At 56.3% G+C, this 16,036-nt stretch overlaps 1 protein-coding gene across 4 annotated transcripts in view; it reads left to right on the top strand.

The window, feature by feature from the left end:
* TTC28 (tetratricopeptide repeat domain 28) overlaps window positions 1–14,898 on the top strand; it is a 629,548-nt gene extending 614,650 nt beyond the window's left edge. For 3 of the 4 annotated variants that reach the window (XM_045887409.3, XM_064578589.1, XM_045887411.2), the window contains 6 exons: window positions 1,777–2,008; window positions 2,523–2,599; window positions 4,176–4,199; window positions 4,966–5,095; window positions 8,186–8,293; window positions 9,492–14,898. In XM_045887409.3, the coding sequence (XP_045743365.1) occupies window positions 1,777–2,008; window positions 2,523–2,599; window positions 4,176–4,199; window positions 4,966–5,095; window positions 8,186–8,293; window positions 9,492–11,128 (2,208 nt within the window). In that variant the 3' untranslated portion in view covers window positions 11,129–14,898. The remainder of the gene's footprint in view (window positions 1–1,776; window positions 2,009–2,522; window positions 2,600–4,175; window positions 4,200–4,965; window positions 5,096–8,185; window positions 8,294–9,491) is intronic. The other variant, XM_045887410.3, reaches the window with a different exon arrangement.
* The last annotated feature ends 1,138 nt before the right edge of the window (window positions 14,899–16,036 follow it).

Raw genomic sequence — 16,036 nt, 5'->3', positions numbered from 1 at the left:
GCAAGAGTCCAAAGCTGACGCAGTATTTGGCCAGTTCCAGCCTTGGCGGGACGGGGCCGAGGGTACAGACAGAGGCTTCACATCCTCATCCACACGTCAGAAGCTATAAATCAAGCCAAGCAGCAGGGACGGAAAACGTGTTGCACCCTTCCACTTTGATAACTGGGAAGGTAATTTCTAACAACTGAGGATCGTTAGCCTCCGTGGAGTGTTCTGCGCAATGCAGACCGGCCCAGCCTCAGGCTGGGGTCCACGTGGCATCCGCGCTCCTTCCAGACCCGATGCAAACAGCTGCCCTGCCCTGCCCTGCCCTGCCCTGCCCTGCCCTGCCCTGCCCCGGAGGACATGTCTGAGCTCCAGAGGGAGGACGTGGGGACGAATTCCACACAGGCTCTGGGAGCCGGCTGGAGGCCCCGGCTGGGCAGTTTAGTTTGGGGGCCGGGTTCCAGGGGGCACGTCCCCTCTGTGGGGCAAACTTGCTGCCCCCTGAGCCTGGGGCTCCGTGCACTCCTGGTGGTAGGTCAGTCCTGTGCATCTCTTAAGCTTGGGGTTCTGCCTGAAACCGGCGTGTGACTGAGTAGGAATGATGGCATCTGTCACCTGAGAACCCCGGGCAGCTCTTGGGCCAGACGTGAGGTGGCCCACGGCACCTGCTCCGGGGTAGCTGTGCTCACGCGCCTTGAGAAGCTGCCGAGACTCTCTTAACTGATTTTAACCTGTGCCTAGAAACTGCACAGAGCCATTCGGCTGCTCAATATTAGGACCCTTTCTGGTCCCTGTCACCCTAGAGTCCCCTCCTTCCTGGCTGCAGCTCCCAGGCGGCTTTTCTTAGAAAAGACCAGGCCCGTGGGGCAAAAGCCTCCTTCTAACTGCCCTGGGACCCCTTGACCCCAGTGGGCAGTGCATCTCCGAGGACCTTCAGCCCGATGGCAAGCCACCTGGCAGGTTGTCTGTCCTGCCCAGGACCACTCGTTTCCTCCCGCCTGTGAGGTCAGCCCCCAGCATCCCAGGTTGCACTGTAAGAGAAGTCTCAGGTGACACCCCGGTGACTCTTTGCCCCTCTAGCGATGGCCCATGCGCCCCAGGGCATGTGGCCTCCCAGGACGGCCTGAGATCTCCCCTAGAGAGAGAAACCGTGGGGAAGGCCCGAGGCCGCCAGAAGTGCCGTGGAATGTTCACGGGGGCGTTAACTTGGTGGTTCCTTGGGCAAATTCAGCCCATAGGTGCCAGGCACGGGTTTAGGCCCTGGCAGGTGGGAGGGGTACCTGAGGCGGAGGGGGAGGCGAAGGTTCCAGAGGCCACTCTGTGGCATGGAGGGTGAGTCAGGGGCCCCAGGAAGAAGGGCACCACCGGCCCCAGCCCTGGGATGGGTACCGCCCGTGTACGTGAGGGCTATGGGCCACGAGGGGGGTTCTGGAGGGCCTGAAGGTTTATTCTAGTGATGGGGAGCCATCCCGTGGTTTGGAGCAGGTGCTGGCCTGACAGTGGGTCTTAGTGTCTGGGGAGGAGAGCTTGGGGCGGGCGGCGTGGGCTAGGGAAGGGCCAGGATGCTTCTGAGTCTCCCAGCCTCGCAGGCACTGGGACAGTGACAGCCTTTCCCTCGGTCCCCTCCCTCATGAGCTGGGCCATTGCTCCAGGGTCCCGGTCGTCAGGCTGGGGCGTCCAGGTGGCAGCCCTGGCTTCACACCCGGGGCTGTGTATGTCCCAGGGGCGCCGGGAGAGAAACGGAGCCCGCCGCTGACTGGAGCGGCGCCTCACTGTCCCCCTCCCTTCCAGGTGGAGAAGTCCCTGCAGCGCATCCAGAACGGGCAGCGCAACGCCATGTACACATCCCAGCAGAGCGTGGAGAACAAAGTGGGTGGCATCCCCGGCTGGCAGGCCCTGCTCACCGCCGTGGGCTTCCGGCTGGACCCCCCCGCCAGCGGCCTGCCGGCAGCCGTCTTCTTCCCAACCTCCGACCCCGGCGACCGGCTCCAGCAGTGCAGCAGCGCCATCCAGTCCCTGCTGGGTGAGCACCAGGCGGGCGCCGAGGGGCTGGCCGGCAGCGTGGTGCCTGCGTCCCGGCGGCGGGGGGCTGGATCTCACAGCGGGGCAGGAGCGAGGAGCTGCCGACACACACCTCTCCTGCCTGGAGGAGAGCCGAAGCAGCAGGGCCTGCCTCCCCCCGGCTGCCACGGAGGAATGCTGGGCACATGGCAGCGCCTTCGTGCTCAGTCGGCAGCTCCGGATCCGCCAGAGCCGTGGGGCCAAACCCGGGGGCGGGCAGGCTGCGGGCACCCACGGCTGCCTTCTGTGCTTTGCTCCGAGGAGGCGATGCGGCCCGGGCCCGAGCCGGGCTCCTGGGGATGGGACCACACGCCTGGAGGACTGGCCTTTCTCTGGGACCCCTCTCTCCTTTCTCAAGTTACACAGAGACCCACACGCCACCGATGCGGAGTGTCTCAGGCTCTTCTCCTGGGGAGGCAGCGGGGCCGTGGGTACGGGGGCCCCTCTGGGTGACACCCGCCGCCTTCTTGCTTTAGGTCTGCCCAACCCTGCCCTCCAAGCCCTCTGCAAGCTCATCACTGCCTCAGAGACGGGCGAGCAGCTTATCAGCCGGGTGAGTTGAGCCAGGGTGGCTGAGCCCAGGCCTGAGCACTGGGCCGAGCTGGAGAGACAGGGTGATCTGGCCCTACCCAGGAATCTGCAAGTGACACGCTCTTGTTGCCTTCAGCCTCTGTGACTAGACGGGAAAGACGAGGGCTGGAGGCAAAACAGCCCCCCTGCCTCACGCGCACGTCCAGGGGGCAAGAGCCCATCCTCTCTGGGTGCTGAGAGCAGTAGGGCCTTCGGAGGCCTCTGTCAGCTGCAGTCTCAGGGCCTTTCCTGAACTCTCCATTCAGTGGCCTCCTGCACCTTGTCATCCCCGCCCCCACCAACTTTTTCCACCGACAAGTGGCTCTCACACTCAGCCAGCAGGTGTGGGCCTGGCCGGCTCCCCTGCAGAGTTCTGATGCTCATGCCCAGCTCAGAGGATGGCCCTGCCTGAAACAGACTAGCCACTGAGGCGCAGGAGTGGACAGAGAGTCAATTCTAATGCAAGATACTGCTTAGCAGGTTTCTCAAAACGTGCTTTCTTTTAAGGGAATGTAGGTCTAATTCAGGAATCCAGAGGATTCTCTCAGCATCACGCAGGCCCTTCCCAGCTTGACCTCAGAGCTCCCGCTCCTCCTACTGGCCAGTGAGGGTCTGGAACAAGGGGAAGGAGGGACACTGTGAACCCTGGGGTGACCGCTGTGTCGGGGAGGGCTTCTGGCTGGTATAGCAACCCTGAGGAGCACGGAACAATTCCCTCTGGTCGTCTCATAGTGTAATAACTTGAAAAAACAATACACCTCATTATTGTTGATCAGATTTCATTGTAAATGGAAATATTTCTGTGTGGAAACAAAGCTTGCTGTGTCTGGGATTAGCCTCTGAAAATACTGAGTGGTGCCTGGAACCTCCCACCTACCCGGGGTGGTTTCCACCCCAGATTTGGAACATAGCCCAATGACCTGGCCCCTTCTTGAGTTCCTGCTCATCTGGCAATGAGCGGGTTATGTCTCCTTGTGGACGAGAATCAGGAAGGCCCTTCTAGAACATGGCATATCAAGATATCCTGAACCCAGGAGGGCTGGAAGCCTGCGCTCTACAAAGAGAGGACGTTAGAATTACATTTGCAGGGCAAAGCTGAGTCCGAAAAGCCAGCTGCTTAATTTCTTACATCTGGCGGCATCACAGGGCCTTTTTGCCTACAGTCCCGCAGGGCCGCAGGCAGATGTCCCGGCTGCCCGTCGTCCCCACCCCCACCCCCGCCCGGGGCCGGCAGGTGCTGGGCTATTTCTTGAATCACTCTGGCACCCTGGCCCTCAGTGTCTAGAGTGGCCTCTCCGTGCCCTCTGTGCCCCCTGCCTGCCCCGCCTCTCTCCTGGCAAGGGAGGGAGGGCCTGGCTGCCCCTGACAGCGTCTGGCCTGGTGTGGCTGTTTCTCCTGCGTGTCCCTGCTGATTCTCGCTCCTCTCCCCTCCCAGTCGGAGCCGCCGCGGCGCTTCCTACAGCAGTCGTCAGCTCGTGTGCATAACAACCTGTGCTTGAGTCTAAACTCTCTTCTCTCTCTCTCTTTTTCTTTCTTTTCTTATAATCTGCTCGCCGAAGGCTGTTAAAAATATGGTTGGAATGGTGAGTACGACTTTAAGTAGCAACTGTTGTCAGGTGAGCCCCTCAACCCGCCCACCCCCTGCGTCCCCTGTGGTGCTCTGAGCTCGGGCGCACGTGCTGTCGCTCAGAGCCGCGTGCACGCGCCCCCCACGCGCTCCGGGCCGCCCGTGCGGCTGGCTGCCCCCTTCCTCTGCTCTGCCTCCCCCTTTCCTGCTCCACCCTTCTTGTGTTCTCGATTTGACCTCTCAAGTTCCACCAGAACAGCAGGGGCAGAAGTGACTTTGAGCGAGTGACACTGAGAACCCACCACACAGGGCCCCTGAGTAGACTCAGGGGACCCGACGTGCCCGGGGCCCTCGAAGGGGGTGTGTGGGTTCCTCCCTGAGCACTGCGGCTCGGGGACGGGACGCCGGGCTCCACTACACCATGTAACTCAAGAGCATCAAGGGACTCAGAAAAAAAGAGGGAGACGACCGGTCCTACAGCCCACCCCTCTTCTGGTCCCCGAGCCCCGCCACCAGTGTGTGCCAGGGAAGAGGCGAGGCCTCCCCTGCCCTGTGATACTCCTCCGGCCCCCCCCCCCCCCCCCCCGCCCCGAGCCTCCCGAGCAGAGACACGACAGCAGGCCTGAGGCACCGTAAAAGGGATTTGCAGTGTGATACACATTAAGGTCACCAGGGATGCCGGTAGCAGGTGACACAGGAGTAACGCGGGGACACATCCTAGGCGGGCCAGAGGGAAGGCGGCGCCGGGAAGGTGGCGCGCTCACGCTGTTCTCCTCGCTCAGCTCCACCAGGTGCTGGTCCAGCTGCAGGCCGGCGAGAAGGAGCAGGACTTCGCCTCGGCCCCCATCCAGGTCTCCATCAGCGTGCAGCTGTGGCGCCTCCCGGGCTGCCATGAATTCCTGGCGGCTCTAGGTAGGGCAGAGCGTCCTTAACTGCTTCCTGCAGTTCCCTTTTGGAAAACTCCGTCTCTTCTGGTTTTCTGTTGGGTGAAGCTGGTAGTGTCTCAGGGGCCTCGGTGTTTTCTTAGATATCACGGATAGATGGTGGACTCGGAGATTCCAGCACTTTAGCACACTTGACAGATGGCCCTCCTGCCTTGTTCCATTTCCCGACATTTTGGTTTCATCTCTCTCATTTCTAGTCCTCATCTTGATAGAAAGCTGCTAGATGCCAGCATTGTTGGGAGTCAAGCTATGATTAAAGCTAAGAAAACAAAGTCCTGGGCGCCTGGGTGGCTCAGTCGTTGGGTGTCTGCCTTCGGCTCGGGTCATGATCCCGGGGTCCTGGGATCGAGTCCCGCATCGGGCTCCCTGCTTGGCGGGAAGCCTGCTTCTCCCTCCCCCACTCCCCCTGCTTGTGCTCCCTCTCGGGCTGTGTTTCTCTCTGTCAGTCAAATAAATAAATAAATTCTTTAAAAAAAAAAAAAAGAAAACAAAGTCCTAAAATAACAGTTTCAAGGTCAGTCTCTGCCGTACTATTGAAACCAGGTCTGATTTGAAACCAGGGATCTAGAACTGCACGCACCAGGATCCTTGTTCATCCGGGACACTTACTTTTCCTTTTTTGACATCGTAACGTGGCTGAGGCAGCTCCTGGCATAATTGCTGCTTTCAGAGATGCATTTTTTGATAAAATGCCACAAGGGGCTGTGAGCTGCCCTCCTGTCCCACTTAAGTGCCGGTACGACTCGCCTGGGAGCCATTCACCACTTCCCAAGCTTTTCTCTGAACACCTGTTATGTGTCAGGCATTGTGCCAGGACGGGGGACGCAGCACCGAGCAGAGGACAAGCCCTGCCCTCTTAGAGTTTTCGGGTCTAGTAAGTACCTAATCTAAGGGGAGGAAGCCCCTCAGGTGAGGGGGTACCGTCATAGAGAGGAGCATCAGGGTCACGGTGATTGCTGGACGGGTGGGAGGCCGGGAGCTGGGGCAGACCAGGAGAGCCTGAGGGTGTCTTCAGGAAGAAAGATCCAGGCCGAGGGAAGAGCTGTCCATGAGCACAGGTATCAGGCCCACACGCTGGTGCGGGGCACAGGGGCAGAGGAGGGGCAAATCCTGTGGGTTCTTAAATTCAGAGAGTGGGGACTCTTTGGAGGATGACACAGCCTAAATTCACTATTAGGGGGACCAGTCGCCGTCCGACATGGCAGGGCAGCCAATCCTTCAAAAGGAATTTTCTTCTGCTTGTGAAATCTGGATTTCATTGCATTAGGCCTTTCTTCTAACCCATTTTGCAGATGACCTTTCCCAGCCCACCACAACTTAGGGCCGGTCCATTTGCTTTTGATGGGCGAACCCCCAAAGCCCCACAGGGACTCTGAATCCCTCTAAGTAGATGTTCTCACATCCTTTTATGATTTGAACTATGTGCTTGTTTCTGTTGGCTTAAAGCGTAGTCTTCTTGCCATAAACACAGTACATTTATATCTAGATAAACGTAGTCGGCAGCGATTGGACCAACAGACCCAAGAGGGATCTCTTTCCCTTCCAGAACGGGCTTTAGGGCTGACCTTGGGGCAGTGACAGGACACAGGTGAGGGAAGACGGAGCCAAGGCCTTTTTTTTTTTTTTTTGTAAAGGAAAAGCTGTGTTCCTCACGTAGGGCCTACACCTCCCTTCGGTGTGGGTGCGACAGAGGCAGCCCCCCCTCGCCTGTGAACTGGATATTTCCAGATGTGTCATTGGCTCTCCTGGTGTTGGGATGGTGGGTTATTTTCACTGACGGCCTCCACGTTTTCCAAATCCACTGATACTCAAGGGGTGAGTCAGTCTGCACATACTTATCCTTAAATCCCGTGGCCTGAGACGGGGGCGGGGGGAGGAAACGTGTCTGCAGGCCTGGCATTTGGAGAAGTGACCCCCTCACTCTTGAGGGCTCTGAGGCTCCTAGAAGTGCCCCCTTTCCAGCCCTCAGCACCCAGCAGGACCAACACAACCCGTCACCGCCGTTCTGTTGGCGTAACCGAGTCATCATTTAGTTAGAGAAACTAAAACGTTTATATTAGTTATTTGTTTTTAAATGCTGAGTTCTCTGAGACCTTCCTGTTGCTTTCAGGGAGAGTTTCTGCTTGAGGTCAGAGGGGAAAATATCCCATAGCAACGGGAAGGCTGAGGTAGCTGGTGGAGTGAACCAAATTCCCAGAGGAATGACAGCCTCAGACCAACACTAAACAGAGACACATTTCTCCTTTGGTGACGACTCTGTCAGGAACCGCACGGGCAGCGTCGGGCGTCACAGACCCTGTCACCAGAGCGCACGTGGGAGGGGGGAAGGGGTCCTGCCCCCTGGGCCGTCAGCACCAAGGGCTTCCACTGTTCCAGGCGAAGTGCACGCGTGCAGGGCCCAGGGCTCCTCCGGCCCTAAATCCCGTCTGCGGACACAGGCCGTGGCGTCGGCCTTCGGCGCCTTCCGCCTGGGCGCTGCCCAGGGCGACGGGTGCCGGGCGCTCTGCGGGCTCCTGGTCTCAGTGCGGCGGCCGCCGGCGGGCCGGCCTCCTGCGCTCGCGGCCCCTGCCCTCGGCCGGCCCGGCCCGAGCCTCGGCGGAACCGTGAGTGCCCGCACGGCCCGCGCAGGTGGCTCAGCCGAGAGGCCCGGTTCTCCGTGGGCAGAGCCCGCTCGTTTCTGAGCCCTCGGGGGCAGACGCTGGCCGTGTCTGGGGACACCGTCCGTGCCCTTGAGAAGCTTCCACCTTCCCAGGCACCAGCTTTAAATGTCGGAGCCCGCGCTGAGGGGAGTGGCCAGTTTTTGTCCTTCTCAGAGTCTGGGAAAGAATGGAGAAGGCAGCTCACCTTCCCGAGCTGTACCGGGAGCAGGAACGGAGCGGTGCTCCGGGAGCGGGAGGCAGGAGGTTCACAGGCCCCCGGGGCAGCCCGGGCCGGGCGCGGGGGGGGGGGGGGGGGGGGTTCCCGGGAGACGGGGGGGGGCAGCCCTGCGGCGCTCCTCCTCTCCAGGACAGGGACCCTTCCCCGTGGCCGCGGAGACCGACAGCCTTTGCTCCTCTAGGGTTCGATCTCTGTGAAGTGGGTCAGGAGGAGGTCATCCTGAAAACCGGCAAACAGGCCAACCGGCGAACCATGCACTTTGCCCTGCAGTCTCTGCTCGCGCTCTTCGGTAAGCGCCCCCCGCGCGCGCCCCCACGCGACAGGCGTCGGCACACATCTGGCTGCGTTTGGGGAAGGGGGAGAGAAACGGAAAGCATTTTGTGTGGCTGTGTTCGGGACCGTGCAAGAGCAGTGAACAAAAACCCCGCTCTGGCGAACTCACGACACGTGCGGTAGAGACGGGCTGCTGCCGAGGGCCGTGAAGACGCGCGGGGGAAGGGACGAGACAGGGTGGCAGCGGGCGACGAACTAGGGAGGAGCGGTGCCCCGTGGCTCAGGCCACAGGCAGTTTTCGGGGCGCCGGGGGCACGGCCGGCTGCCGCATGAAGACAGCGGGGGCCACGGTTCCAAGGCAGAACTCCCGCGACCCGCTGAAGGCTGTGAGTCAGACACAGAGGGCGGGTCAAAGGTGATCCCTTGTTTTGGGGAACAAAGACCAGAACGGGACTGCCTTTTGCTGAGACCTTGAAAGTGGCAGGAGGCGGGGGTTGAGTTCCACCCTGGACATGTTCCGTTCTGAAATCTCCATCAGACAAGCTCCCCCGACAGCTGGGTATGTGAGGCCGAGGTTCCGGGAGAGGCCAGCGCGGAGACGGAGAAGCGGTGCAGGCCCCGCAGGGGAGGGCGGTGTCCTCCTGCTGGCGGGGGGGGGGGGGGGGGCACAGGTCACAGGGATGAGCAGGGCCGGGAAGGCGTGGTCAGCGGGGGCCGGGGAGCCGACTGCAGACCTGAGCGGTGAACACTGGGCTTGGCAGCACGGCTGCCCCGGGACGTCTGGGGAGGGCAGAGGCCCGGGTGGAGCGGGTTGAGAGAAGGTGGGAGGACAGGCAGTGCGGACAGTGAGCGTAAGTGAGGGCGCGGAGCCGCTGAAACGTGGAGGGTGGCGGCTGTGGGTTTAGGCCGGGGTCGGAGCCCGAGGCCGACGTGGGGTCGGGTGAGATGAGAACGCGGTGGAGACGGCGTGGTAGGGGGCTGGGGCTGGGGCTGGCTGGGCCTGGAGTTCTCCCGAGTGTTCTGGGCCCTGCGTCACATTTACTCTCTCCAGCAGGACCGTGTGCTCGGGGGAGCATGAGATAAATGCAAGTCGTGCATGAGTAGCACTTGCACGGTTCCCACTAGCTTCTGTGCGTATGAGGATGCTTGCGATTTTGAAAGAATAAACCGTAGAGCATTCTAACCGCCCTCTGGGCACCTATGTTCTGTCTTAGATTCTACTGAGCTCCCCAAGCGCCTCAGCCTCGACAGCTCGTCCTCCCTGGAGTCTCTGGCCTCCGCCCAGTCTGTCTCCAACGCCCTGCCCTTGAGCTACCAGCACCCCCCCTTCTCCCCCACCGGCGCCGACAGCATCGCCTCGGACGCCATCTCCGTGTACAGCCTGAGCTCCATCGCCTCCTCCATGAGCTTTGTCTCCAAGCCCGAGGCTGGGTCGGAAGCGGGGGGTCCCCGCGGCCGGCAGGACTACGAGCGGTCCAAGAACGCCTACCCACAGCGATGCACCCTGCCGCGGGGCCAGCTGTCCCCCCAGGCCCGCCCTGCCGGCGGCAAAGACGAAGACGAATACGAGGGCTTTTCCATCATCAGCACGGAGCCTTTGGCGGCCTCCCAGGCAAACAGGCCGACGCGCCTCTCGCCAGACCACAAACAGCCCCGCGCGGGGCCGGCTGCGGGTGTGAAAGTGTCCGTAAGCTCCAAGGGCAGCGTCAGCACACCAAATTCTCCAGTTAAAGTGACTCTCATTCCCAGCCCAAACTCCCCCTTCCAGAAGGTGGGGAAGCTGGCCAGTTCGGACACAGGGGAGTCAGACCAGTCTAGCACAGAAACGGACAGTACCGTGAAATCCCAAGAAGAAAGCAACCCGAAGCTCGACCCGCAGGAGTTGGCGCAGAAGATTCTGGAGGAGACGCAGAGTCATCTCATGGCGGTGGAGCGCCTGCAGAGGGGCGGCGGCCAGGCCGGCAAGGGCAGCAGCCCGGAGGAGGGTGGCCCTGCGCCCCACAGCGCGGCCGTCTTCCGAGCGTCCGAAACCAGCGCGTTCAGCAGGCCGGCGCTCTCGCACCCCAGGAGCCAGCCGTCGCCGGTCCCCGCGAAACCAAAGCCCCCAGCCAGGAGCTCGTCCCTCCCCAAGGTGAGTTCAGGCTACAGCAGCCCCACGGCCTCCGAGGCGTCCGTCAAGGACAGCCCGAGCCGGCACAGTGGCCGCCCGTCGCCCGCCTCCGACTCCCAGACTTCCCTCCCCGACCAGCCTCTCTTCAAACTGAAGTACCCCAGCTCCCCGTACAGCGCCCACATCGCCAAGTCCCCCAGGAACGCGTCCCCGAGCTCGGGCCATCAGTCTCCGGCCGGGAGCGCGCCGTCCCCAGCCCTCTCCTACTCCTCGGCCGGCTCCGCGCGCTCCAGCCCCGCCGACGCCCCCGACGTGGACAGGCTGAAGATGGCGGCCATCGACGAGAAGGTGCAGGCCGTCCACAACCTCAAGATGTTCTGGCAGAGCGCGCCCCAGCCTCCCACGGGACCCATGAAAATATTCCGGGGCGCCCCCGGCACCATGACGTCCAAGAGGGACGTGCTCAGTCTGCTCAATCTGTCCCCGCGGCACACCAAGAAGGAGGAAGGCGTGGACAAGCTGGAGCTGAAGGAGCTGTCCCTGCAGCCGCCCGGAGAAGCGCCCCAGAAAGCCCCGCCCAACGGCCACTGGCGCACGGAGACCACGGCGCTGGGCGCGCTGCCCCTGCCCGCCGGGCCCCCCGCGCCCGCCCCCGCGCCCGCCCGCCCGCTGAGACTGCCTTCTGGAAACGGCTACAAGTTTCTGTCCTCTGGAAGATTTTTTCCTTCCTCCAAATGCTAAAGCGTCTTCTGTACCCGCGGACTCAGGGTGCAGCAGCCGCAGGGGGCCTCCCCGCTCGGCCGAGTGCTGTCACCCCACGCAACCGCCAGCCACCTCACGCTGGGCGCGCCCTGGGGGCGCGGGCCACCACGCACACGGCCGCTGGCGACTGTGGGCCACGCTCACCGGGAGCCAGGACTTCTGTGGGGTTGGCACGGGAGGCCCAGGCAGTTTTCTACACACTTCACCCAATGTTTACCTTGAACTCCCTGCTTGTCATCTTTGATGTGATTCCTCAAGAGGACTTTTTGTACAAAAACGGCCATGGTTCCGGGGTGGGGGAGAGGAAAGGGGGAGCACATATTTTGCTAAGAGGTAGATATGCAGTACCTTTTATACACAGAAATACAAAGAGGGCTTTTTTTTTAAGGCTTTCAGGTGCTGGTTGGGGGTGGGATATATAAAATCTAAGTTGAATTCTACATGGAAGGGTGATATTAGGCAAAAACAGAATGGTTTTTAAAATGCCAGTCATGTGTCACCAAACTGTAGCGATTTTGGTCTCCTGATCCGCGTCCCAGCACGGTAGCAATGCAATAATTCACGTTTCAGCAGCGCTGCCTTCCTGAACTTGGCTCTGCTCCATCGAGCTCTACAGATGCCTTGGGGCCCCACTGTCAGCCAAACTTGAATTTTCTTAAAAATTTTATGTAACTCTTCTCCAGGCATTTTAGAACTATGCAATTGTGATTTAAAATGCAACTTTGTGCTTTTAAAACATTACTGACCTTTTTTGTACGTGGATAAACTCGGTTTTATTATCAATAGTACTTTGCATTTATAGCTATTATTTTTAAAAGCTCAAATTTTTTAAAATGTCAGATTTTGAATAGTCATCAATAAGTAACTATCAAGTTTGGGGGGGAAAGGTTGAAATACTCCGTTTCCTTGTAAACATAAAAGAAAAAAAAAAAAATCCCACGGCTAACTCGACTTAACCAGAATGGAACTTACAGCTCCCATTCCCTTTAAGCAGCTGCTTCATTTTATTCTCTTCTCCCAACTCCAGGCCTCGAACACGTCTCCTCTCTAAATCTGTCCCCTGCTCCCAGGCCCCGGCGCCGCACGGCTGCGAGCCGCTCGGGCACCCTCACCTTTAGTGGGGACCAGCCCCCTCCCTCCCCACAGGACTTTCGTGTCCATGGCCCGAGAAACGGGGGGCTTTTGCGGGGATTGACATCCGAGTTATGGCTGGGCAGGGAAATAGATATTCCTGAAAGTGTTGTCCTGGACAAACGGGGGTGGACTTTTCCTCCAGCTGTGACCGTACACAGAAGTTACCAGCTGGGTGGAGACAAAAGGTAGTCTGGGTAGGGGTGAGCATTAACTTATAAAGGAATGAAATGCTAAAAATCCTATTAGTACTAAGTTTAGTGGGAGAATTGACATAAACTCTTTTTACATAATTCTAAAATGAAAACCTGACCACTCTGCCCACAAGGGGGTGTCCCACAGAGGTGGGCAGCCATGTGGCCCATACCACATGGAATAGACCGGCAAGGCCTGGCAGGAGACCTCCAAGTAGAGTCTTTAACTTTGGGTAGGATCTTACTTTCTAAACATACCCTGACCACTTGCCCTGTTCTTTGGTGTACCATGAAAAGAGGAAAGGAGAATATTTATTTGGCTATGTCATGGAGGTTTTTGCCTTTACCCCAGCATCCATGTTGGCGAAAGAAGAACTAAGGATGTCCCGTTCTAGCCCTGACCCCAACACTGGAAGACAAATCCTTTATAAAGAAGCAAGCACTTATGAGGTTCTTTATGTCAGTAGGGAACACATAAACCGTAATAAAGTACCAGAGTAGCAAATGAAAGCAAGTTTATAGCACTGTGCATTTAGATAGCAAAATCAGGTCCTCAGCAACAAAAATGAAACCTCAATTTCTGAATCCCTATGTAGATAGTTAGGCTGTCCCTTTCTCAGCATCTCAGCCTCTTTCCCAAGTGCCAAGGAGCCCTGGAGGACAGGCCTGGGGTCTGTGCCCCCCATGTGAGTGCACCCGTTTGTCCACCTCCGGTGCACGCTGCCACCCAGACCGCTCCCCACGGTTACCAAGCCAGCGAGGAGGACTCATGGACCCCAACCTGGTTTTAGTCCTAACTACATTGTTGTTTTAGGTTTCATGTTGGAAAACCAAACCAAATGGTGTGATTTTTTTTTTTTTTTTTTTTGGTCCTAGATAGAAGCTTTGATGAAGGAAAGCAAACATGACAAAAATGATAGGACCAACCTAAAAATCACCATAGAGTTGCCACTTCTTTATGTTTACTGTCAGTATTGGTGTTTTCTTTATGAGTGAAATGGATGTCAAATCAAAGTAACTTTTTCAGGCTCCTCCCCTGAAAAACGTATGCACTTAAAAATGATGTGAAACTGTATAAGTCACAGATTTCTTTGTACAGATCAGGGGTTGGCAGATGATGACCCACAGGCTAAATCTGGTCAGAGGCTTGGGTTTTCATAGCCATGAGATAGGAATGGCTTTGACACGTTTAAATAGTTCTGTAAGTACAGGCATCATATTCTTGATTTTGCCTCTTGGCCCACAAAGCCTAAAATACCTAATACCTGACCATTTAAGAAAAAGTTTGCTGACTCCTGGTATAGGGGACAGACAGTTAGAATGTTTTGTTTCTATAGTCTAGGGAAAGTGAGTGTCAAGTTGTGGATAAAACTGGCATGCTTGGGAACCCTGAGCCACGCGGAGAGAAGCAAATGACTCCTGCATAGTCCGTGGCTCTTCGCCCCATCTGGATGAGCCAATGGACGTGGGTAAAATTTACAAAAATATCTCTTCCTCACTATATGCAGATAGCATTGGATAGATTTCTTTTTCAGCTCAGGAAACTGGAATGCCCTGCCCCTGTGCCACTCCCATCGGATGCAGATACACTCAACACAAGCAATAAAATGTCCCTCTCCTAGAAACCTTGGTATGACCACAAAGTAAGGTAGTAGATCCTATCTTAATTGGTACCAGCGAACTACTCAACTACTTCACTGATTTCAATTAAATCAAAATGCCAAGACAAAATGAGCTCTTACTAAAACTTAACATTTTAGTCCACATCAGTGTGTAGTGAAACGAAAACGTTCTCACCTCCATCCCGTTTGAAATGTGTCATGGCCCACACGGATGCTCTCGGGGTCTCGGCAGGAGATGAGGTGCTGCACACGCCGTCCTTATCCTGCTCGTGCTATCCCACGAGCTATCGTGGATCTCAGCAGGTGGTCACTGTAGCAAGTCCCCCGAAAGGTGCCTGTCCCACTGCCTCCCATGATGACTTTGTTAGTTTCAGTTCAGTTTGGAAAAAATACCAGGCAATCCTCTGGTTGCTTTTAGTAAGTAGGCAAAAGGTGAAAACGGCATAATTTTCATCAAACATTTTGTTCTTTTACCTAAAATGATTGTATATGTGGTTTGTGGACTGGGCCCTTGTTTGTAACAGATCTTTCGAAGATGTTCCATGTAAGAACACAGGCGGTCCCCTCTCCCCTTCTCAGATGCCTTCCCCACTTGGCACTCACCCCCCTTGTATGCAGTGTTAGCCATCTTTGGCCTATGTGGACTTTTTTGTAAATTACAGTTTCCAGATGGCATTAAACTTTTTATATTACGAAATTTACCATGTAAAAAGAACTTCATATTTTTATTGAGATTGTTAAGGCACTTGGCCTTCCTTTGTGATTTCAGTGTCTATTAAAGCATGAGTTCCCTCGGTTTTAAGTGCTGTATCTGAATCACTTTCTGTACACATCCCACACTTTCTAGGTTTCTTTGCAGTACACAGAATGGCTGTGTGTCGCTAACGAGCAGTGAGTCAATCTGGAGTCTCATACGTACGCCGTAGCCTCAGTTTGCCAGGAGGAGAACCCAAGAGAGTGTGCACAGAGCCAACCTGCAGGCAGGCTTCTGCGGCTCTGAGGCACAGGGCACCTGGGCTGGGTGGTGAATTAGAAGACTGAATGCTTCTGATCTGTGATCATAGTTGGAGGACCAGAAAATCCACAGTTGTGTAAGCGTGCTGACAAAACCAGAGTTCATTACCAACAGATCCCTGTAACTAAAGAAACTTCCAAGGAAAGTATTCCGGAAAGAAGGAAAACAATCCTCTGTGTAAAAGTCTGAGAAGCATGAAGGACTAGTGGACAAATAAGTAAATGTGACTCTCTCTGTCAAATAAATAAATAAAATCCTTAAAACAACAACAACAACAAATACTGATTGTATAAAAACTAACATCCCAGGGCGCCTGGGTGGCTCAGTCGGCTAAGCGTCTGCCTTCGGCTCAGGTCATAGTCTCAGGGTCCTGGGATCGAGCCCACATCTGGCTCTGTGCTCAGTGGGGAGCCTGCTTCTCCCTTGCCCTCTGCCCCTCCCCTACCTGGGCTTTCTCTCAAATAAATGAAATCTTTAAAAAAAAAAACCCTAACATCTCGTTGGAATAGCAATAAAAAATTAAAATACTGGACAATAATATGTAAAACAAGGAAGTTAAAGTGTTATAGGTTGTTTAGGAAGAGAACAAAAATTATTTTTAGTGTAAGTTAAGTACATCAAAACACACAAATAGAAATAAAGGGTTATACCAAACTAATTAGTGGAGGGGAAAAAAACAGTTTTAAAAACTTGGTTGATCTAAAGGAATAGAAAAAAGAGGGAATAGCAACAGAAACCATTTTTTAAAAGCAGGACAAATATAGTATGAAAGAAAGAAGATTACTAGTAATTATAAATGTAATTGAACGAACTAAACAAAAAGAATGATGATGATGGTAACATGCCACATGTTCTTTAAAAAACGATATGCCTCTTTGGGGGGAGAAGAAAAATCAAACCTACCAAAGCATAAGGCCCAATGGTT

Source organism: Mirounga angustirostris, unplaced genomic scaffold, assembly GCF_029215605.1.
Source record: "Mirounga angustirostris isolate CCGP_5_RB_7025 unplaced genomic scaffold, mMirAng1.0.hap1 SCAF_14, whole genome shotgun sequence".
Classification (NCBI taxonomy): Eukaryota; Metazoa; Chordata; class Mammalia; order Carnivora; family Phocidae; genus Mirounga; species Mirounga angustirostris.
The sequence above is the reverse complement of the archived record's forward strand: the minus strand, read 5'-3'. Positions and strand labels throughout refer to the sequence as shown.